The sequence below is a fragment of the Astatotilapia calliptera genome, chromosome 1, assembly GCF_900246225.1.
Source record: "Astatotilapia calliptera chromosome 1, fAstCal1.2, whole genome shotgun sequence".
Lineage (NCBI taxonomy): Eukaryota > Metazoa > Chordata > Actinopteri > Cichliformes > Cichlidae > Astatotilapia > Astatotilapia calliptera.
Genome location: NC_039302.1, coordinates 18524739 through 18549507, shown reverse-complemented (window position 1 = coordinate 18549507; position 24769 = coordinate 18524739). Strand labels below are relative to the sequence as shown.

At 41.4% G+C, this 24769-nt stretch overlaps 1 protein-coding gene across 2 annotated transcripts in view; it reads left to right on the top strand.

Moving 5' to 3' along the window:
- Positions 1 to 24769, top strand: part of dennd2b (DENN domain containing 2B) — a 54806-nt gene that overhangs the window by 29525 nt on the left and 512 nt on the right. For both annotated transcript variants that reach the window (XM_026167559.1, XM_026167549.1), the window contains exons 5-19: positions 2512 to 2633; positions 3863 to 4078; positions 4462 to 4558; positions 4727 to 4771; positions 4886 to 5070; positions 5806 to 5915; positions 6398 to 6467; positions 8768 to 8845; positions 9838 to 9978; positions 10100 to 10248; positions 20855 to 21032; positions 21838 to 21879; positions 22735 to 22846; positions 23880 to 24119; positions 24418 to 24504. In XM_026167559.1, the coding sequence (XP_026023344.1) occupies positions 2512 to 2633; positions 3863 to 4078; positions 4462 to 4558; positions 4727 to 4771; positions 4886 to 5070; positions 5806 to 5915; positions 6398 to 6467; positions 8768 to 8845; positions 9838 to 9978; positions 10100 to 10248; positions 20855 to 21032; positions 21838 to 21879; positions 22735 to 22846; positions 23880 to 24119; positions 24418 to 24504 (1872 nt within the window). The remainder of the gene's footprint in view (positions 1 to 2511; positions 2634 to 3862; positions 4079 to 4461; positions 4559 to 4726; positions 4772 to 4885; positions 5071 to 5805; positions 5916 to 6397; positions 6468 to 8767; positions 8846 to 9837; positions 9979 to 10099; positions 10249 to 20854; positions 21033 to 21837; positions 21880 to 22734; positions 22847 to 23879; positions 24120 to 24417; positions 24505 to 24769) is intronic.

The following is a 24769-nucleotide window of genomic DNA, read 5'->3' as shown; positions in this document are numbered from 1 at the left end:
TTATAAAAATCAAATGCAAAGCAAGCTGACATTAAAGCTGCTTTCAGACGAAACAATTTCTAGGGAGTACCTGTGGGTAAGTACCCACTGGGGATGTCCCTGTGTTCCAAATTCCTTCCAAGCCTTTATTCTGATTGTATTCGCCCCTCAACAAACTCTTGAGGCTGATGTAATGCAGGCCAGTGGTTGGTAGCTCAGCGTCACCTCTTGTTGTGGTCAGCGTCTTCATTTTCTCCCCACATTGCTGCATGGGGTGGATGCCCACTAGCAAACCGAAGGGAACTGTGAGTGCAGAGTTTTATATTTAATCAAGATTGCATCTTATTTCCCTTTATTAAAGTCTGGACTCCATCTCATCTTTAAGAGTTGCTCTCTAAATAGCTACATTCAGATTTTTAGCCAATTACAGTATACCTGCATCACTCAAAGTTCCTCTTAACCTGAGGAAGTACCCTGGTAACGCTGGCTAGAAAAAAGACCCTATAAAACAAAGTGCTGCGATGGTTCCCAGATGTGAGGTCTCTTTTTCATGTCGGATGAAAATACATGAACACTGACTATGCAAGAAATGAAAAGAATTAAATAAATAAATAAATGTTTTTCTTTCCCATGAGAACTTTGACTTCTTTGACTTTCTTGGAAGGACGCCCACTCACTTGTTGTCAGTTGGCACTTGTGCTTGATGTTAGGTGTTTATCTTAAGATCGCTGGCCTTTTTTGACCTGCGCTACAGTGTTACTACGGTTGCATGATATATTGTGACATCAGGGAACCGTGTAAGTGCTTTTAACCAGTGTAGCTGATAAATGGTGTGCCGGTGATTGATCTGTTTACAAGCTGATGAATCACACCCTTTGCACCACTGACACAATGATTCAGCTGTCTGCTCTTACCCCACTGCGAATGAATGAATCTGGGCGACTGTCTGCTACGTGTAACGAGCGATTAAACAGATGCACCTTAGACACATAAAGCAAGCTGTAATTTTGTTATGGTGCCTGAAATACTGTACATTCTGCCACAAAACGTCGCCGGCGTGGTCACGGGAGAGACTGTCTTCGTGACGGAGGCGCTGTACGGTTTGCGGTCCTGCCAGAGGTTCTTCTATAGCGTCCGTCCCTGATGTAGTTTTGTTTCAGTGGTTGAGCATTGGTACAAGATTGCCACTTTAGAGGGTAAATTGATCCTGACATTGTTGGTGTAGTTTGCTCTGAGCCTCGCCCTGCCCAGAGCGTCTATTGTGCGTGTGTACAATCACAGTGTGCAGCTGAGGTGTGTCCCCTCCCTGCGTAATGCTGCGTGTCTGGGAGTGTGTTAGGGAGAGATCCTGATGTTTGTAATCAGAGCAGCAGATTAGTACCCTCCAGTGCATGAGCAGCTATAGAGACATATGATTTTCCCAGCAGGCTCTCATTACAGTATAGCTTCGGTTTAATGGCGCAGCGGCACAATGTGGGGTCAGACTGAGCCCTCTGATTCTGCCCCGCAGCTTTAATGATGCACATAAAAATAACTCCACTCGACTAATTGACTGCATGACACAACATAATGCCCCGAAGCTCCCCATCCAGTGTACATTGTCTGTGCATGGATGTGTGTGTCCAGGTTAAATCATTAACCTAAAAATAGGTAACTGAACAAAGCTATGCAAGCATTTTTTTAAGTTAGGTGCTTAAAAAACTCTCATTGTTGGAGGGTTCACCGGGTTTTCCTTTAAAACACAGCTACCAGATGCACTTCTGTTGCCAGATAACACTGATTTTCTTTCTTTTAAAAGTTCCCTTCATGCATTTCGACGCCATCTGGCTCTGTTTTTTGTTCTTCGCCGTGGTTTCTTCTCTTTCTCACAACCTTTTTCAGACCCTGCCAAAAAGCTATTCTCAGAGCACATGTCTGAATAGACACGGACTGTGGTGTTACACAAGTTCTGTCTTTATTGAAGTTGGTCCCCTGCCAGGTGACATCAGCGAGAGCCATGCTATGCTCTGTAATGTTCATGCTCTTTGCTTTCCTGCCATCATTTAGTGACTGAAGGACAACTATGGAGCGGTAGCAAAATCTATGCTTATTGCAGGCCTAAAATAATTTGCCAAATGAGACCTGAACTCTTGTTTGTCAGATGCCTTATTAGATTGTCTTATGCAAAAAACAAACATAAAATGATATACTTAGCTGATGTATACTTGAAAGAACCAGTGGTTATTGGAAAGGTCTTTGTGGAACTCATGATGTACTCTTCTTTTGCTCTCTCACTACAGTTTGCATATCTGGACAGTGACTCAGTTGGGAATTAACTTGAGTCAGCTGTGAATGTCCTTTGACTTACCTTTCATCACTCATCCCTTTTTGAAATAACCTAGGGAGGCTTTCTTGGACCTCTGACACCTTTAATCGCCTTCTATTTACCCTCTTTGACCCCTCGGCCTCATCTGTCCTCTCTCAGAAACGGCCTGCTTACACAAACTGTTGCCAGCTGTACTTCTATCGTGAACACTCACTTTATTCCCACAGAGAAGGAGAATCCATATGAGGACGTCGACCTGAAGCGGCGGAGTTTGGGCCGTACGTCTCGTCTGTTGGAGAACAACCGCTCTTGGTCCGTCATGGACAGGAAGCTGAACTCTCCGCCTCAGGTAACCCTTTCGGGGTGTCACGGATGAAACCTGGATAACGTCTTTTAAAGAATCTCACACCTCATTTGAGTCACTCCAGGAAACAGCGTGACGTGTTTAGACCTTGCGATGTTTACAGAAAGGGCCATCTGCTGATTTAGTCTGCTCACTTCATTGCCAGGCACATGCCTCACACTATGTAAAGTAGAAGGGACAAAAGGGGTACATGTGGTAACAACAAGCATTGTTTAACGCTGCTGTAAACACTGTTTGAACCGCTACTTTTGATAGAGAAGTCCATCAGAGAAGTCAGTCATTTCCAGAGTAGCGCTGAGAAGATGACAAACGTTTCAAGTTATCACATGTACAGGAAAAACCCCTGCTTTGAAGATGGACATGCTTTTTTAAGTTGTTCCTTTGAACGCCACTCCCTGTGACTGCTTCACAATAAATCGTATTCTCCTGCTTAAATGCTTTAATGTTTTGTTTGCATTGACACTAACACATTAAAGCATTGTGGCCCACATACGGACCGGTGCAACTGACCTTTCTGTCAGTGCAAAGCTATTAATCTACACATTTAATTGCTGGTATATTTTAATAAAAGAAAAATAAGTGCAATTTAAAAAATAAATGTTATTGTTATGTTATTGTAGGGTCAACTTAAAATATAAAGTGCCTTAAGGGAACTGTTGTTGTGATTTGGTCTTATATAAATAAAACTGAATTGAATTACTTGTCAGTTTTTCTACATAATAAAGAAACGTTGTTATAGTAAATGAAAAAATAAAATCAGTCAGCACCACACTGGGTTCAAATTGTAAGAAAACACTGTTACAATTACCGAAAATGTTCTTGTAGCTCATTGCACAGACTGTCCTGTAATTATTAAACAGAAAATAAAATCAAATAAAATAATAACAATCTTGTTAATTGACAGAATATGTCCTTTTCCCCCTTTGTACTCTGAAACCACCATTAAAATGACAGATTTCTATGAAAAAATGGAAATTTCTGTCATTGAAGTCCAAAATTCAGGCTCTTTCCAAAGCTGTCGAGCAGGCCATATTAGAGGCCAATTCTGGCCCCCGGGCCTTATGTTGGACACCTCTTTATGACAGGAAATGAAAAACTAGGAAGGCAGATCACTGCGCAATGTAACTGAGATATAAAGATATTGCTTAAAGCTAAGTGTTATTACAAGTGAATGAAAGGTACCAAACCTGCTGCTTTCTTTTCTCTGTAACTAGCTGCCTTCCAAGCCCAGCAGTCAGTCCCTTCACTTGCCTGCTCCGAGCGACAGGAAAAGCCATCGGATGTCGCAGCTGACCAAACGCTACAGCCACGACGAAATGCTGCTTCTCCCCCAGATTGGTGTATCGCCCTCACCTTGCGGCCTGCTGGATGATAGCCTCTGTAGCACAACCGATACCCTGCCCTCACACAGGCACTGGAGGATCCCCAAGGTACACACTGCGAAATTGTACAAAAACACCTACACTAAGTCCTCGCAGAGCTCCGACCGTGTTCACTCTGTGTTCCCGCTTCACAGGCCATCTCAGGTTTCAGTCAGAGTCAGTGGAGCTCTGGATCACTTGTAATTCCACAGTTTGGAATAGATGTTTTAAGATAGAGTGCCTTGGTGCGTGTAATCACTGTTTAAATTTGCCCTTTTCTCAAGAACTCCCCTTAATGCCTTTCTGTTGTATTTGTCTGCACCCTTTAACACACATGTACTGTATTTCACACTGTTAGCTTTGGCCGTGCACATCTCTGCTTCCTATACTTAGGCTCAAGAGAAACAAAACCTTAAGTTCCTGATAGAATTTCCTCCTTCCTCCGTCTACAGCTGGTCCAGAGGATCAACTCCATTTACTGCACTAAACGTGGGAAGAAGAGGTTGAAGAAGCTTTCCATGTCCAATGTTGAGACTGCATCTCTGAGAGGTATTGCTTCTCTATATTCCCCTTCATCTTCTGGCCAGATAAGCGAGTAAATATTTGTATCTCAGCCACCCACGTAGCGTTCCCTCTGTGTCCCTTTTGTGACATAAACACATGTTTGTGAAGAAGCACCCTGACCCATAAAGACCCCTTTTCTCTGTGTGTCTCCAGACGACAACAGCGAGAGCGAGAGCGACTCGGACGACAGGTTCAAAGGTTAGCGAGCGCACATTTTTCAGATACCTTCTGTTTAATTGACTGACCTGCTGTAGCCTCAGATTTCATTCTCTACAAAAAAACTGACAATTTTGCGTGTATTATGTTTCTCAGCTCACACCCAGAGGTTATTAAAGTTACAGTCCATCCTGCGACGAGCCCCGAGCTATCGAACGCTGGAGCTGCAGCTCATCGAGTGGCAGGAGAGAGAACTCTTTGAGTACTTTGTGGTTGTTTCTCTGAAAAAGAAACCCACCAAGAACTCCTACTCCCCAGAGGTCACCTACCAATTCCCCAAGGTAAAAGCCGCAACTGGGTCCTGCTGCTGGTCACCTCTGACAACTTTTACGTGGGGCGTAGCAAGAACGCAGAGAGTGCAAATTGCTTTGAAACAAAGCAAACAAGCAAAGAAATTGAAAAAAAAATCAAGTCTATCGTGTCAGTGACCATAAAATTCCTTAACCGACGTCACTAGGTTTTTAGAAATCACAAACTGTGCACAGATATGTCACCACTGAATGGTTTCCAAAGCATAAATAGTTCAGAACCTCCTGAGTGTTATTATTACGTGACTTCTAAAAGCAGTTACTGCAATGATATTATTCTTACTATTAAAAGATCTTGTAGAGGGTTTCTAAAATTTCCCCCCATTTTGAGCCTTGAAACACTTTTTTCACATTTGACCCTGCAGGCTGTTTGAAGTTGTGCGGGTTATTACAGCTTATAAATTAAAGCCCTGTAGGTCTGTTTATAATTTAAAATAACCAGGATCCATTCACGCCACAGGAAAAACCCTGAAAGAGTATTTCTCTAATTACTTCTCAGCTGACGTGTACACTGGGAGAAGTTAATCTCACACGGCCAGAGAGCACTCTCTGTGTAGTTGAATTAGAGAGGACATGAGGGAGTTTAACCTTGAACAGGAGAAAAGTTAGTCTGGTCATTTGTAGGTCATCCATGGGGGATTTTAATAAAGGATGACAGAGTTATGTGAAGGAGGATGAGCTGACTGGAATACTCTCCTCACCTCACAGCTGGATAGGCCCACCAAGCAGATGAGGGAGGCAGAACAGAGGCTCAAAGCCATTCCCCAGTTCTGTTTCCCAGATGCCAAAGACTGGAGTCCGGTCTCAGAGTACAGCAGGTACGTCCAGCAGTCTTCCACACAGTGTCAAATTCCTTTCCTTTCCTGTCTGTTGGGCAACAGAAAAAACAGAAACTATAGAAATTTCACATCCACCTCACCCTCTAAGGCGAGGTTTAGGTTTTCCTCTGCTGAATACCTCAGCTTCTGAAATGACGTCTCATGCATGTTAAAAGTTTTTCCATTTGGCTCCGTTCTCTAAAAGGTGGATTTTTACTAAACCCAAAGCCACAGTGGACGTTATAACTGATAATAAATGATACTGTACTTTATTTAATCAACAACAATATAATAATGATGATAATCTTTCACACACCTCCACCCTTTTATCTGTGCACTCCACCTGCTGCACCGTTTGAATGTATAACCATGCCAGGCCCAATACAATCATGCTCTGTTTTATCACAAGTATCTGCCGTTGTGTTCACGACTCTGTGTCTTTGCGTTGCTCCTCATGTGCATATATTTGTTTTTGGCCTCAGCGAGACCTTCTCCTTCATGTTGACTGGGGAGGACGGCAGCAGGAGGTTTGGGTACTGCAGGCGCCTGCTGGTAAGCCGCTGTTCATCTCCCTGTTCGCACCCCGCTGAGCCCCTGTTTGTTGTGACAGACGCTTTTATTTGAACACTCGGTGTAGTTTCCTGTGGCGCTGCTGATGTGACCGTGTGCTTTGTCCGAAAAGGAAAGAAATCGCTAAGAATAATAATGTCAAAAATAAAACATGAAAAACTAAACAGGGTGTGAAACGCTTGAAAAAATAGATGCGGACAAAGATTATCGCACTTACTGTTACAGCAGCTGAGCAGCATGTGTGTGTGCCCAGTAAATACTTTAAATAGTGTTAGCAGAGCAACAAACACCCAAACTACACAGGTGAGATTTCAGTGGCTACAAAATACAGTAATTGAATAAGTATATGTTTAATGAAATGTGTAGCTCTGTTGCATTTTAAATTGAATACACTTGGGAAGAAATATTGCCTTAAAAGATAGAACGCAGTCATAAAAAGCCCATGAAAATGTTGTAAAATATGATAATTGAAGATAAAAACCCAGTTAGAATAGAATAGAATAGAATTCAACTTTATTGTCATTGCACATGCACAGGAACAGAGCAACGAAATGCAGTTTGCATCCATCCAGAAGTGCTTTAGTGATATAGATATATTACAATATATATTAGCAATAGTATAGATATGTAAGTATATTACAGAAATGGGTCTATTCAATTCAATGAGTCTAGGACTGACTCATTGAATTTAACAACGGTTTCTCGAGCGAGGCAAGACAAAAAGAAACCATGAAAAATCCAAACATTGTCATTCTGGAGCATTTCCTCTCCGTAATTAGGCTGGCGAATGCTTTGAAGTGTTTCGTTGAGCCTCCCATTTAGCTTGCGGGTGGAGAGCATGACTGTGTGGGATTCTGCTAATGTGCTGGCGATTTTTGTTTGCCTTTAAAAACGAAAGGGAAAAAAAGCATGCACGCAGCATGCACGGTCTCAGACGCTTACCAGGAGCGTGTGTGCTGTTTAGATTTCTTGGTAAATTTTAGATCAGCAAAGTGTTTTCTTATGCATGATCCGCTTTGTTGATCTGAGATTGTTTTTGATGGAAGCAGGTTTTAATGACGGTTGACAGAGACAGATAGGGAGATGGGGAAGAGAGGTGAGCTGCTCTCCTCCAGTAACTTTGTTTCCTCCCCGCTGTCTGTCCAGCAGTTGGCAGCAGGCGAGCATTCCTGAGGACTTGAATCAAGCTCCACATAGTTGATTTAATCATCCATTTGGAAAGGCAGAGGAGAAACTAGAGGAGAAAATTGTATTCCTAATATGGACAAGTGGATTCGTCTGTGTGGCCTGTGTTCATTTGTGTCCGTGTTTTTAAGTGTCTGTGCCCCCGGTGTTTCTATTTGAGCGCACAGAGGACAGCAGATAGGATCAGACAGAGCAGATAAACCACCTATGTTTATCCGCATGAAAGACTTTCACCTCAGATGACAGATTGAGTCAAAGACTTCACATACAACATTTAAGCAACTTATCTTCACGTTATCATCTGTGTAGTTTTATGGTCCCTTTATGTATTTGTAATTATATACAGTAGTGTTTGGAAGTCTTGAATCGCCCCTTGTTGGATTACTCTTCAATAACGTAGAGGTTCTTACTCAGGGGAGGCCAATCGTGACTGATTATGTTAAGTCGTGTGTTTTTCTATCCAGGTATGCAGCGTGTTTAGGATCATTGCTTGACAGATCAAAATCTGATGGTACTTTTCTGTCCTTTTGTAATTAATTCCAGCAACACCGCTGGCTGAAGTGCAGCCCAAAACCATGACAGAGCCACGGCTGCTTTTTAAATTTAGTTATTTTTGGCGTTTTCTTTAATAGAATGAACTAAAGAAATGTGAACAAATGTTTTTGTGTTTTTGTGACAGGCTGCAAGTAACAAAATGTCTAAAGTTGATTCTTTGTTTTCTATGATGTGAGGACACAACACTGGTGCATCCCTTGAGTTTAGGTTCCTTGTTTATGCGTGAATGATTCATAGGTCAGTGTTAAGTGTCTTAACAAGCAAAAACAAATATTCCTGTGAAGATCATCAGGTACAAGGACTGGGCTCAAAACAGCCAAGAAACCCTCAAGAACTATTGCTCAAGACCACTTTAAAAAATGTGTTTCCTTGGAAGTAAAATATAAAGAAAAGAGGTGTCACTCCAGACTTTTGGACAGCACTGGGTATAGGGCTACCTTGCTAAGCCCTTTCTTCAAGTGCATTTATAGTTATCATTTTTTTAAAGGATATCTCTGAATGGGTCTCTTCTGGTAAAGAGTTTATTCTTTTTTCTCTTGCAGCCGACTGGGAAAGGACCTCGCCTTCCTGAGGTGTACTGTGTCATCAGCAGGCTGGGCTGTTTTGACTTGTTCTCTACAGTGAGTTCAGTCTTGTCCTCTAGCCACACACACAGTAAATGCACACACACACACACACACACACACACACACACACACACACACACACACACACACACACACACACACACACACACACACACACACACACACACACACACACACACAAAAAGCCAAATTTCTGCATGCGGTGCTGTAGCTGTGGTTAACCTGTCTCATAGCTAAAGGAAATGACTTTCAGCAGACCTTGTGCCGAACGCTTGTTTGTCAGTAAGGCTTGTTTCAGCTTCTTTTCCTTTTTTTGTAACCCTCTGATTTCCCAGAGTAATTGTTTCTCTTGCTTTTTTCTCACTGGTGCTAACGCAGAACAGAGCAGTCACTCTGTGTGACTCTTTCAGCCTTATCTGATTCCTTTATTATTTCAACCCAGACTGTTGAATGTTTTAAGGATATGGTGCATATATATATAGTTGCCCAATGAGACTGCAGTAACTGAGTAAAAGTAGAATAACTTCCCCATATTGATGAAGTATTCACACACTATCAGTATGGGTGTGTGCCTTTAATTTGTACTGGTGTTTACTTACTAGAGCCAAACTTTAACTAGTTTTGGATCCTGTGATATTTAAGCACCCTTAGCAGATGCCCAAAGAGAGCAAGAGAATGCCTGCGATGTTTCAAATGTAAATTAGATTTATTAAAAAAAAAGTTATCATGATAAAGAAGGAGGTCAGTGTTTGCTTTCAGAGGAAGCTGTATGTGTGTGAAGAGAGAGCAACAGGGTTGGTATCATATGACCTCCAAAATGAGCGATTCCCCAATCAACTTTCCAGACAGGAGGCAGCTTGGACCAAAACAGGCAGACAGGCACACTGGGTGGAATTTTCCTCACACAAAGGCATGGAAATAGATGCCTTTGCTATTTTTCAAAACAGAAAATGAGAGCTAGACAACCATGAGCGCTTAAAGCCACAACAGTATGTTTCCATTAATTGTCAACATCCTCTTTTCAGATCCTGGATGAGGTAGAGAGACGGAGAGGCATCTCAGCAGCTCTGGTCTATCCCTTCATGAGGAGTCTGATGGAGTCCCCCTTTCCCGCTCCAGGGAAGATTATCAAAGTAAAAACCTTCCTTCCCGGTGCAGGAAATGAGGTCAGAGCTACAGGCACAGGCACAACAAAACACAACTGCTTTTTGTTTACGACCGTTAGCTCAGTACACTTTGGCAAAGTGCACTCAGTAAATCAGACTCACGCTTTCTGTGATCACTCAGGTCATTGAGTTGAGGCGGCCCACCGATTCCCGACTGGAGCACGTGGACTTTGAAAGTCTGTTCAAGTGTCTCAGCGTGCGGCAGGTGATTCGCGTCTTTGCCTCGCTGCTGCTGGAGCGGAGAGTCATCTTCGTGGCTGATAAACTCAGGTAAGTGTTCGAGTTAAAGAATTGGTCTGCAAAGTTGACCTGTGCAACCATATGTGCATACTTTATATTTGCATATACAAAAAGTATCTCATTGGATGGGTAATTTCAGACATTTTGTTTCTTTCCCAGTAGAATTTGTTTCAAATTCTCCTGGAAATTTTTTAAAAACAACACCAAAATTTCAGATTTCAGCCTCAAGACTCAGACTTCATCCTTCATTTTCTATATAGATGCATCTCTCTAGTGTAGCGGTTAACACGTTTGCCTCACACACACAAACATGATCCCTGGTTTGAGACCAGACACAAAGTTCTGATGAAAAATGAGGGAGCTGCTGAAAGACGTTTTACTTATACTGTGATTATATTGGCAACTGAAATGGGAACACACTTGTGTTCTTTCAGTGTGGGCTATAACAGGCATTTTCCCTCTGTGCCTTTACAAAAGGCTGTATATAAAAGAAAGAGTGCCTTAAACAAACAGCCGTCTGGGTACATTGAAATCTGTGGGAAAAGACAAGTCAGCTCCTGTGCTTCGTGACCTCAGCAAAAAGTGTTCCTGAGTTTATGGTCTAGTTTCAAATCTTTTTTTTATACTTATTTTCCCAGTTGTGTTAGATTTATTAAAGTGGCTCAAGATGGACATGTGCATGGAGGGATAGTGGATATATTGGAAAAAGGATGGAGCTGCCAGCCAGAAGGGAAAGAGGAACAATACAGAGGAGGTTCATGGATGTAATGAAGGAGGACATGCAGATGGTTGGTGTGACAGAGAGGGATGCTAGGGACAAATCATCCACTGTGGCGACTCATAAAGGGGAGCAGCCGAAAGGAAAAAAGTTTGGCCTAAGAGGCCCTGACAGACTGGTTTGGTTTTCCTTGCCTCCTTGCCATCTCAAATCAAAAAGTAGTTTAAGGATAGTTGGAAAGAAGCTTGCGTTCCTGAGTGCAGCGCACAACAAGAGATCACTTACATCAGCTGCGTGACCACTCAGTAAGCTGTGAATCTATATTAAATTAAATTCTCAATTTGTTCCAATCTGTGCGATGACACATCACACTCACTCTGAAGAGGAACTTGCAGGATAAGTGCCGTTTAGTGTCCAATCTGTTGTATCTAGAAAATTTCAGGGCTGCCTTAGTCTCATGCGGCCTATTGGAATCCCTCTTCTAAACACAGAGACGTGTAATAGCAGGGTTATGCTGTGGATTTGCCAACTGAAGCCTGACAGATGCACGTGTAACAGTTTCACTCTGATGTCTGATGTTTGGTAAGTATAAGAAAAAGTCAAGCAGGAGTGGAGTTTTGATATCAGAGGTGTAACGGGTCGCTTTCAAAGGAGAGGTAAAATGTGAAGTCTCCAAGGACTCAGTGTCCTCTTCTTACACAAAAGAGAGGGGTACTTTAAGAGCATTGGAGTCAAGGGTGGAGTGGGAGGAGATTTGAGTGGAGAAGTAATCTCTTCATGTATCAGAGCCCAGTTTAAACAAACATCAGTGGGGGCAGTGACTGCGAGGGGAAGGAATGCACTTCCTGTGTGTGCAACTCTGCCCTCTGTGATCTGTGGCTCAACTGTCACCATTTGACTTACGATGTCACGTTCACTCCCTACGTACAAGTGACCTCGCGCTCTGCGTCCCCGGAGAAAATTTGTCTGAGCTGCTCGTTAGCGGAGCTGATAGCATCGAGGAGTCATAGGGTGGGAATCACAAAGTGACTCGAGATAGAGTATTATTATGATATGTTAGCAAATAGCAGTCAATGTTGATAGATCTTTGTAATATCTAGCTCAAGTGATAAACAAAGCATACTGATGGTTTCCAGAGAATAGAGTCTTATACCTTCTGGTGATCCTCAGACATTTCCAAACATCAAGTTTACATTTATAATTTTTGACAACTCTTAGATGGATTGTCATGAACTTTTGTGAAGCTGCTCTTGTCCCCTCAGGGTTATTTGAACTTTGGTGACCAGGTGTCTTTTTATTTACCACCATCTAAAGGTTAAATTTCCAGATTTCTTCTTGTTTTTCTTTTTGCACGTTTCTCACACTTACATGTTTCAGTTCATTAGACAAAGTTTAATATCAGTCAGCAATAACCAGATAAATACAAAATGCAGTTTTTAAATGATGATTGAATTTATTAATGGAAAAAAGCTATCCAAAACTACCTGGCCCTATATGTAAACGTAATTACCCTACTAACTGGTTGCGCCACCTTTGGCAGCAAGAACTGCAGTCAAGCAATTGCAATAGCTGGCAATGAGTTTTACACACTGCTGTGGAGAAATTTTGGCCCACTCTTTTTTTGCACAATTGTTGTAATTCAGCCACATTGGAGGGATTTTGAGCATGAACGGCTTGTTTAAGGTCATACCGAAGCATGTAAATCCTAATAAATTCCGGGTTTTGGAGTGACCACTCCAAAACCTTTGTTGGTTTTGTTTTGAGTTTTTTTGGACCCTTTCAGAGGTGAACTTGCTGGTGTGTTTTAGATTATTGTTCTGCATAAACTGAGTGTGCTTGATCTTCAAAATACAAACTGATGGCCGGACATTCTGCTTCAGGATTTTCTGGTAGAGCGCAGAATTCATGGTTCCATTAATAATGGAAAGTCGTCCAGGTCCTGAAGCAGGAAAGCGACTCCATCAAACTACCACCACCATGTTTGACTGTTGGTATGATCATCTTTTTATCAAGTGCTGTTGGTTTTACAGCAGATGTAATGCAACTCAAGATCATCGAGGATGATCCAGAGGATTTTTTTTGAGACAAGTCTTTGTGTTCTTTTCGGTCAGCAGTGGTTTTCACCTGGGAACTCTCTCATAGATGCCATTTTTGTCCAGTCTCTTTCTTATTGTTGAATCATGAACTCTGACCTTAACTGAAGCAAGTGAGGCCTGCAGTTCTTTAGATGTTCCTCTGGTTCTTTTGTGACCTCCAGGATGACTCGTCAATGCGTTCTTGGACTAACTTCAGTAAGACAGCCACTCCTGGGAAGGTTCATCTCTGTTCCAAGTTTTCTCCATTTGTGGATAATGGCTCTCACTGTGATTCGTTGGAAATCCCTTTTGTCTGATTTATTGCTTTTTGAGATCTTTTAGCTGCCTAAAGGATCTCTCAGTTATCAAGCCTGGATAAGGCAAGTGAAATTTAACTCAAACAAGAATGCAAAAAACTAAGAAATCAGAAAGGGGGCAAAAACTTTTATGACACTGTACCTAATTATTAAAAGCTCCGAAATATAAACTGAAGTATAATACCCACTTCAGATTTATTCCCAAATTTAAATAACTGAGAAGCAGGAGGTCAGTTAAAATGTAAAGAAAGGAGACATAAAACTTACACAAAACAAAAATAACATACACAACGTTTAATAAGGCAGCGTTCTCGACAGATTCCTCTTAATGTTTGATCTGCTCAAACCAGTCCATGTTTAATGTCTATGGTTTTATGCATGTGTATATGCAGTGCTCCAGTCTTTTTATTTAATTTTAAAACATGATCTCTGTGCAGCTTTAATGACTCATGTGATAAAAGAGCTACACCCTCTCCGTCTCTGGCACATAATCCATAGCAGACCGTGATATATGTTTCTTTCCCCTCAAATGTATACCCAAGACACGAAGGAACCGAGAGGAAAAGCTATTTTAGGCAATAGCTGCGTTCAATCAAGTCTTGTAAAAATGAACCGAGAGCTTTGCTGCTATTTCCAGAAATTTTGCTCCTTCTACACAAAAGTCTGAAAAGACAAAGTCATTCACCCTCTGATGCCTGTAAAAACTAGTTGGATGTCTAATCACAGACACTCAGCATTAGCTGTGCTGCTCTGTAATTGCTTTACTCAAGTGACCTGCAGATGTTGAATGAATTTTGTCAGTCCTGCAGGCTTATGTAAACAGTCACTGTCAGCCCTCAGGGTAGAGCTGAGAACGGTTACCAAATTAAATGTCTGGATTTATTGTTAAACATAAGCAGAGAAATACTCCTGCTGTATATTAGATTACAGATATTAATAATATGGTAATATGATTCTGTGCAGCTGCGCATAAATATATTTAATTAAAATAACTAACAATGCATTTTTGTGCAAATGAAAAAATTACATTAAACCTGCAATTTTTTAATGGCCAGTTTTTAGATACACCAGGCACAAATTTCTCTCCATGCACTGATAATAAACATGAGGGCAAATTCCAAATCGTACTTGTATCATTTTAATTTGATTTGTCACTTTATACACTTATCAGTGTATGTCTGAAAGGGCTGCGTAAGAGTAATTGAGCGGGCAGCGAAGAAGAGAAAAGAATTTAATGAAATATGAGAAGTCTGGCTTTTAGAGAAAACAGTGAAAAGAGGAGGGAACTGTGAAGGGAAACAAAACAATAGCTGAAAGCCTTTCTCACAGCCATGGTGAATTAATCAAGCTCACTTTTCTGTGGTGCAGCAGGCTGTTTGTGTTTCTGCATAGAGCCGTTCCTGTGTCCTCTTACAGTGAAACTACACGATTGAAAAAAAATATTAAAAAATCACGTATGAGGTGTCGTGTTTTTGGTTTTGCACTAAATTGCCTGAAAGTGAACTGCAGCCGTGGAGCTTGCCAACATGTTTTGCAGCTGCAGATCTGCAATATTATGATCAATGTGGTGACTGTAGCGCTCAGACAGGTAGAATTATTGCTGTTGCTGTAGGCATTTTCAAATCAGCAGGTACTGCAGCGTGCTTGTTTCATTTAGTCCACGGTTGCTCTCAGACGCTTTCTCTGGCATGTTCTGCAGAGCTGGTACAAAGCCAAAACCACTTTTAGCAACTCATACGCTTTCCCATGTGGTATTCAACTCATCAACGCACTGTAAATATGTGAAATGTTTCAGTGGAGAAAGATGTGGCTATTACATGAGTCTGACCAGCTGATTTTTACATCAGTGAGCATATGTAACGGAAGACACCTGCACACTTACATTTGCTCTCCAGACAGCCTTGATTAAACTCGGATGTTATTGTGGTTTTAATAAGAACATGTATGGAGTTTTCCATCAGGGGGCCATTTCTCAGTGTAAAATAGTTTGTGCTGTTTGACTGAGACCGTGGCTGGAGACCCTTGTGCACAGGAAGTGAGGGAAAACCATTTGTGGGGCTAAAGGAGCAAGCAGAGAACATTCTGCTAAAAGGATAAAAATACACCACTGGGAGCTTTCCCTTGCTATACAGTTCTGCATGTACTCTGTTGCGACTTCGTGTGACTTCTAGGTGTTATTAGGGGCTTTGAAGGAGGCCTAACACTGAGGAGTGGTTTTGTGGATCAGCTGGCAAGTGACAGCTGTGGTTTGGTCTTCTACAGACCTGTCTGTGGAATTCATCTTGCCAAACCGTCCTAAGACTGGTTGATACAACACAGAGCTGCAAAGCATGTGATGATACAGCCTTGCCTCTCTTTTTCTTGAATACTGAAGTTTATCCTACTCTTCTTCTGGGCTTCACATACTAAGCCTCCCGATCCCATGTTTCCTGGAGTATCTGCCAATTCATCGTCACACACATTAAACCAGGCCCAGCAGACCCATGAGAGCTAATATGTGAGGATTAGCTCCCAAACCTCAACACACAACAGCTCTGAACAGACTTTATCTCTGTTGAACTCTCGGGATCTTTTTTTTCTCTTCTTTTCTTGAGAGTGGCATCATAAATTGAAACATAGATGTATTCCATCAAATTAAATGAGTCAAATTAATTTCTGTGGTGTAGTTTTTATTAGTAAAAAGGTATAGACCCTGTGCACAAGAAAATGCTAACTTCCTGGTTTGAGACCGGATGTGGGGTTGTACATTTCCGGTATTTTTTATTAATCCTTTATTTATCCAGGTAAAAAATCTCATTGAGATTAAAAATCTCATTTCCAAGAGAGACCTGGCATCATAGCAACAAAAGTCACATACCACATAGGTATATAACATTTAAAACAAATACAATATCCCATACAAACATGTGTAAAATATACAATAACAGATCAAATTAAGAGTACATTTAAAAACAATCAGCAAGTAGCTTTACTTTGCGGTCAATCGCTACTGCGAAGACATACTCCAAAATCATGTCCAAAACTCGAAAACGGAAAGATTGCGTTAAGTTACAAAGAGCAGAAGGTGGAAACACTCACCACTGTTGTGTCATAAAAAATCTAATGATCAATTTTGACGTTTAAAGAGTTTAGATCGATCAATTGTTTACATCACTCAACACAAGCAGAACTGCATTACAGAATCAGAAGACACATCGTCCACATTCAGAAGCACATCTCTGTATAGTGACAGTTCTTATGATTTAAACAGGCAAATGTTCAGCATTCAAACTACAGGTGAAGAATAGTCAAGCCAGATGTTTCCCATTATGTCGATATCAGGTAGTGAAGTACACACCTACACAGCATGTTAACAAACCGTGAAAAAAAGCAAAAAATGAAAAATTGCTGAACGATTGCTGGTAACGGTTTCTATACATTAGTATTTACGAAGGGTATGTTGTGACTTACCTTCAAAATTACAGCAGTACTGTATGTCCACGATGTCCACGAAACGTTTTGCACCGTCAAAAAATAAAATTGGCTACTTGATTTCACCTATCGCTGGTTATTTTTAGAACATAACACCCGCGATAAACGAGGGACCGGTATTTACAGATACTGAGAAATATAACATTTGAATCCCTTTTCTCTTTTGCTCTGAGGCGCGGGGGAAAAAATATCGACAAGTCGATGAACATCATTTACAGATATATTGGGTAAATGCCCAAGACATCTATAGAAATGTAAATCGCCGCTTGATTCATTCACTTGCTTAACTTGTTTTGGACAGTAAACAGGGTGCGAATAGGACACCGGAAACAAAGCTCCCCACAGGGGTTTCCGCACCGGAAGTAGCATGTGCTAACGTGCACGTAGTCTATTAAACTATGGAAATTCATGTATATTTACATATGTTTACGTCAGCAAGTTTATTGACACACACTTTGTTGCTTTGGGTGTCATTGAATGGCAAAAACCGATTTTTTTTGTCCTCTTGTATCTACGTTAGGGTAACTCATTTAATTTCTAACATGTTCTCAATAATGCTAAATGCTAACCTATGCCTTCTTACTTTGTACATAGGCTGCATATAAAAGCTGGACATGCCTACTGTGATGTCACCCACGTGCTTTTGGACTTTAATAAAGGGTGGAAGTTATCAGCAAAGCAAGCTAGCAAGCATGGTTAGGCCTCAGTCACACAGGCCTAGAGACTGGGTAACCACCATATGGTAACGATCAGTCACGACAGAAAAAACAAGTGTGTCACGATAAAATAGACCCCCTTTTACACAGGCCTACAGAGTGGTCGGTTTGCCTAGCAACCAGTGAAGTGTGTATTCTGTCACTGGTTGGTGAGTGGTTTCTGAAGGTTTCTGGGAATCGCAGAGAGGGCCATGGTACTTTAGTGAAAAACCTCCTTGCAGTTACCTCGGTCACTAGCAGACTGCCCTTATTGCAGTTTGCATGGTAGATGCCAAATTGTCCGCAAACACTTGGAAACTATTTTCAAGCAAGAGTTAAACTGAATAGTGTTACGCAAAACAGAAACGGTTAGTGTCCTGAGGGTGGTCAAGGCAAATTGTTTGCAACCAAATCTACCACAAGGAGGTTTTTGGCACACCATGCTCTTTGTAACCAGTTTCACCTAGACTCAGCCAGCAGCCTCTAGCAGTCACTCACTGTCCGAGGCCTTAGAAAGCTACATCTATAAACTTTAGAGATGCAATGCTAAGACACGGGTACTTACTAGTTAGCGTTAACAGATAAATAAAATACTACAATTTTACTCCTCAAAACTGAAGCACTAAACTTCTTGAATGATCTGGAATGAACACATAGTAGTATTAGTCATGATATTTAATTCAAAATGGTCCAAAAGGCACCTGCAACACAAACACGGGCAAGAAGTCCAGTTCAGTGACTCAAATTTGTGAGCGAAGCCTAGCAGGAGTGCTAGAGCTATATCGTCAGAGTATGATTCAAATAGGCTGGACTGTTAACTTTAACAAAGTCCAAATGCAGTACAGTTGTTATGAAGGGGGAAACTATCCACAGAGACCAAAAATATTTTTGTACAAAGCTGTAAAATTGCTTAAGAATGCAGTTTAGTTGGAAATTTTACCACAAGCGTCTGTGACGACTTGTCTCAAGTGGACACTCCAAGAACTGCAGTTTTTTCCACCTCCGACTTGGATTATTTGTCAGTTACTTCATTTTGATTTGTAGGGTTAAATTTCCTAATTAGCACTAGAAAGTACAGAAAGTACATCTGAGACAGAAGTACTGCTAGTTTTATACTTCTGATGGTCACAAACCAAAGAATTTTAATTCATTCAGTGGTTTTGAAAAGATTTCCTCCTCTTCCTGATCTTCCTCCCCTCAACCCCAACCGGTCACAGCAGATGACTGAGGTTTTTTCCTGTTATAAGGGGGTTTTTCCTTCCCACTATTAACAAGTGGTTGCTCAAAGAGGGTTGTTTGTTTTCTCTCTATTACTGAAAGGTGTTACCTTGACATGACTTTCTGTGATTTGGTGCTACATAAATGAAATTGAATTCAGTGGAATTTCATATTTAGAATAAAGTGGCACTGACCGACTTTGTGGCAATGTTGATGTCATAGCTAAAAAAAGCCATATAAAGGCCTATAATCTTATCTGGTACCACCAATTTTGAGTGGCTAAAATCCAGCTTCTGTACTTATCTACACTGTACCAAGGAAAAAATATGGCTTACTGTTTAACTCAAACTGTTTTATTTTTTACATTCTACTATTCTTTACCAATCAATGTATATGGAGGCCAAAAAGCATTTTTTCTTCTTATTTTATGACCTGCGTATGCCTGAAGCTTTGGTCTAGATCAAACGGGAATGTCCCACTCGTTCTCCAGAGTTGAGTGGCAACCTCTGGTAGTGCGGAGTGTTTTCGTTGCAAGTTCATTTTCTCCCAGGAGTATGCGGTCGGGGAATGAGTGTAATTGATCCTTTTTGGTATCAGTGGTGTGCAGGGCTGTGTGTAGCCTGTGGCGAAGGTTTTCGGAGATCTGTGCCCCATCACTCCCTGTTGGAACTCGTCAAACCCAGGAGACGGGATCTGTTAGGAATTATCAAGCCCACCTCAGGCAAATGGAAATCAGACTGGCCAAAGCAAAGCTGCAAGTGCTTCATGTTGTGAGTGAAATGTAAAAAAAAAAAAAAAGAAAGGTTGAATGCTGTGGTTATTGTAGCCTTTGGGTTTCTCTGATGTAATTTTATTTTACCCTGTCTAGAAAACATTTTAATCTTGTCAATTTGACTCATGGGAAGTTCAGAAAAAAAATCTCTGGCAGACATGTAGCTGGAATGGATATTGTGGAAAAAAAAGCTGTGGGAGTTTGTCAGTTTTCTCTGTATATTGCTCAGTAAAGTTTCTCTGCGCTGAAACAGACATAGGTCACATAAAAGGGAGGAACTTTTGTTTGCTGTACTGCTGTTGATGAAATGTATATATCTCAGATAACGTGCGTCATATACCATGTTTGATCACTGGTCTCGGTCTTGAGCTATACTGATTTAGTGGTTTGTGTGTGTGTGTGTGTGTGTGTGTGTGTGTGTGTGTGTGTGTGTGTGTGTGTGTGTGTGAGAGAGAGAGAGAGAGAGAGAGAGAGAGAGAGAGAGAGATTGGACCCACAGTTTATTTTCACTCTCTTTGTGTACATGGACTGGACAGTATGTAGAAGACTGAGGGGAGTCTGGAGGGGGGGCGGGGTCAGCCACTGTCAACAAGCGACGGATCGTGAGAAAGACGTGCTGCTATTTGTGAGCTTCATGTTATACCACAGCTGTCGAAGTTAAACCGAGCTGCTGCGTTTTGTTATTGCGTCAACAAGACCCCAGCTTAACCATAGCAACATGTCAGAGTCACGCCACCCCTGCAGACAGAGTGGGGCAATCTCAAAATAATGCAGTTTGTGGGGTTACGGTTCCTCGTTGTGGTCTATAGTAAATGGTGTTAACTGTTGGTGCGAGAAGTGGAAGTGCAATAAATTAAGGCATTAATTTTTCCAGAAGCTGTGATAATAAGCTCTGATAACGTAAAAACTTTGGGGGGAAAGAAAAGAAAAACAAGTGTATTTGTGGAAGCTCAAGAACAGTCTGTTGGATCTGGCTGCACCTTAGAAGAGCTGCAGGAAGAACAAAGAGTCCGAATACTTAGCTGTACTGTTATGGCTCATTTAAAGGCAACAGTTTCAGGGAAAAGAGGATCAAATAGTCATTTAACTTGGAGAATTGGAGTGTAGTGATGGAAATACATCGGCTGTGCTCCAATAGTTTGGAATGTGGCCCCAGTTAGTGATTTAGTAGTAATGATTTTCCAAACATTGCATTTTAAAGAAGAATATAACGTTCAACTTAGCATGACCACAGCAGGTGGTGCTTTTTGAGTAAATGCTTGACTGCACAACCCTTTCAGCGTTTTATACTCCCTGTTTCAAGCTTGTCTGAATTAATCTGGTTAAACATGATTGATGTGTTTGCCTTCCTCTTTGTCTCCCATCATCAGCACCCTGTCCAGCTGCATGCATGCTGTGGTGGCGCTCCTCTACCCCTTCTCCTGGCAACACACCTTTATCCCGGTGCTGCCAGGGTCCATGCTGGATATCGTCTGCTGTCCCACTCCGTTCCTGGTGGGGCTGCTCTCCAGCTCGATGCCTAAACTCAAAGAGCTGCCTGTAGAAGAGGTGAGTACATTTTATTTAGACCATGAATTTTTCAATTTTCATGTTGATGTCAGCGATGTGTAAATGTTGCTGCGTAGAGTCCTGAATGTAAGGGATTTGGATGACATGTTTGGATGACATGTTAAAACAGTACAGATTCACAGTAATTCCATTATGACCTGGCAACTGTGGCTGTTTCTCTTTCTGTCTCCGTTTTTATTATACTAGGGAACGAGCCAGGTGACGTCCAAATGATGAATTTACCCAGCCGGGGTAAATTAGTTGATCAGTAAAAATAATGGTTACAGGTTTTAGACCAAGTCTTTCTACAAAACAGAATCTTGGTGAAGTGAAGTGTGGCAAGACTTTACTACACTGGTCTGTATCACACATGGCTCAATGTGGATGGACGGATGGCATCTGTGCTCTCCATCTGATTCTTTCTTTCGTATAAAATAAATATTTTGGCAGTAGAAGCCGCGTGAAATGAAATGGCCATTAGTTTGTTACAAAAGTGTTACTACACCCAGTTTTTCCCCAGCGTGGGCCACATTAATGTATCAAACTGAGAAGCGACCATGTTAATCAGAGTTAAGACTGACCCAATAACGAGTTGTTCGCGATACCAGAAACCTGTTTCTGTCACTCTTCCAGTTTGTGATTCATTCATTGCGACATTTGTCCAAAGTACGTTTACATCTAACATTGTGCTGTAGCATGTAGCTTTGACCATTTTATGTACAGTGGACTTTAAAGTTAAATAATTCATCAAAGAGTTCTCATGTGTGCTAATCAAATAATGATATCCTCCTTTTCTCTTTTTTAGGCTTTAATGGTCGACCTGGGAACTGACCGCTTCATTAGACAGGTTGGTCTAATGGCATTTAAAAAGAAAACCATTAGCATTAGCATGAGCAGTGACCACTGTGCCCCAAGTGGTAATGTAAAGATAATGGCAAATTTCCTTTAACACCCTACATGTTGTTCAGTCGTTTGCTCAAAAACATTAATTGGCATTTCTTATTTCTGGAACAATATATTAATAAGTAAAAGCAGCTTTAATTGTGACTTAACTCAGAAAAATTTAATAATTATAATAAAAGTTCAAAACTCAGGATAGGAATGTAATGACTAGATGAAGTAATGAAGCACACAGAGGTGATCTGTCCCAAGAAAAAAGCCAATAATGCATAGGTGAACTACATCTGACAACAATGAGGGTGTGAAAAGAACAAAGGCAGGAAGTAAAAATATAGCCACATTAGGAAGAAAAAAAGCAACAAAATAACACAGGAAGTGACGGAAAGAGAGACATAGAACATACCTTCCTAGGCAAACAGGAAGACAGAGAGGAATGCAGAAAGCAGGACAACAGTAAAGAAATAGAGAAAAAAAACTAAGAGGAACCGCAGAGATCATTCCTGGGTATCCTGGTTTTCTGTGGCAACATGTAATTGTGGTGAAACATCTGTCACAGCAAAATGTCTCAATAATGTGCGTACACAGCAGTAACTAACTCAAGTTAGCAGATAAGAGCTATCATGAGTAAGGGACAAAAACAAACAAACCAAAAAAAACCCTGACTGTATCAGGTCGAGTAGGAAGATCGAAACATTTCTTATTCCAAAAATTAGACAGTCATGCTCGTAAAAGGTTGCAGAGCATCGTCTCCACGCCACTGTTGTTCATCTGTAGTAACTGCAGCACTTTCAACTGTCTGTAGATGGATGACGAGGCATCGCTGTTGCCGCGGAAACTTCAAGCAGCTCTCGAGCAAGCGCTGGAGCAGAGGAATGACATCATCACTCAGGACTCTGACAGCGAGTCAGACGAAGGTGAATAAGCGACTGAACATCTCTCGGTTTAACGCGGCAGATGTTCTTCTTGTTAATTAGGGCTACAGGGAGCGCGGTCTACAAGTCTGTGAAACTGGCTGGGAAATGACGTCTTCTGTTCTGCTGACAGTGAGTCATGAAAGGCTCATCTTTGAGATGAGCTAATGCTGTTTCTGGTGGTAGTAGTGTACATTTCAAGCTGACTGGAGCATAAGTGCAGTTGTTTCTAATGTGTCAATGTCTCTATGTGTAGCTCCCATGTGCCCTCGCAGTCAGGATTCCCGGTTTTCACCCAGGAGGCCAGGTTTTGACTCCTGGTGTGGAAATGAGGCTTTTATCAAGGAATCATGAATGGCTTACCTGTAATGGGCTGTCACAACATGCTTTACGGCACAGAAACAAAGAGAATTTTGACATAATAAGGCCAAATCATTTGTGTTTTTTTAAGGCTACTTCAGACAGTCTTATCTCTGCTTTCCAAATTCCCCTCCAAGACCAACAGCTAACACTCTGTGTGGTTATGTTACATGTGCCAAGTGCCACTCATAACCAGTTCTCACTAGTCCAGAAAGCCAATACACTTGTGCAACCCACAGTATAGCCTCATTGGACTGTAGGTGAAGGGGAAAATGAAACTACAACTACAACAATTAGCTTTCTTGTGCTAATATTAGTGGAAAGTAATAAAAAACAATAACAACACGAGTAATCAAGAAAAGAAATAAGTAAAAAATATTGACCTGTGGTAAACTAGCCTTGAATGACAGTTGTAGCTCTGGGTGCTCTGATGGGCAGGATTTCAGGTTTTTCCTGCAGTGTCATTGTGCTTCACTTGACATCTTCTGACATAGGATAAGCACAAAGCTGTCACATCATTATTGTTATGTCTCAATTTTGTCGTTAACATGACTGAGGTTTGGTCTTTATTCGACAACTTTACTTTGCAAGCACAGCAAAATTCTTGAACTTCAAGGTTTAACAAAAGCTGTGGGCCTATTTTATCGATTAACGCCTTCGTTTTTATCCCCCACAGAGTATAACTCGCTGAACAGCCTGGTGTCGGAGGCGTTCATCCGCTTCTTCCTGGAGACTATTGGACATTACTCCCTGTTTATCACTCAGAATGAGCGTGGGGAGCGCATTTTCCAAAGAGAGGCCTTCCGCAAATCAGTGGCATCGAAGAGCATCCGACGTTTCCTGGGAGTCTTCATGGAGTCTCAGATGTTTGCAGGGTTCATCCAAGACCGGGAGCTCAGAAAGACACGAGCTAAAGGTAGACTGCTGTTCTCTGAGTGTCAGCTGGGTCTATGAGTGCTCTTTCTTCCTTAAAACATTTCATGAGAAAGTTGTTTGCTTTTCTTTGTGCATTTCCACCCCTGCATTCCTAGTGCTCTCTGTGCAGAAGAAAGCATTGCACTTACACTGACCTCTAGTGGCTGAAAGTTTTTCAACAGCATGCTTTCTCACTGAATCAAAGCAGCTCCCTGAAGTATTGATGTTTCATATTCTCGTTCTTTACCCTTCCTTTTCCTTTTTTTTAAAAAGAAAAATCTCTGCTGTTGTGTTGACAGGTCTGTTTGAGCAGCGGGTAGATCAATATTTGGAGGAGCTGCCAGACACAGAGCAGAGTGGAGTCAACAAGTTCCTCAGAGGCCTTGGTGAGTTCAGAAGCAGACATATTTTAGGAGCTGGAAAGTTATAAACAGAAATATCAAATATTTATTCTGCATATGCTAATGTCATCTGAACAGGCAGAGCTACACAGCAGCTTTTACCAAACCTCTGCACAGTTTCACTCTCACTTTATTTTTTATTGTAAATATCTCACATGACACGAGCTAGCTGTGATAGGCTTCACCAATAAGAACTTAAACATGGATGTTTGCCAGAAATCAGATTTTTTTTTATACCGAATATTCGTGG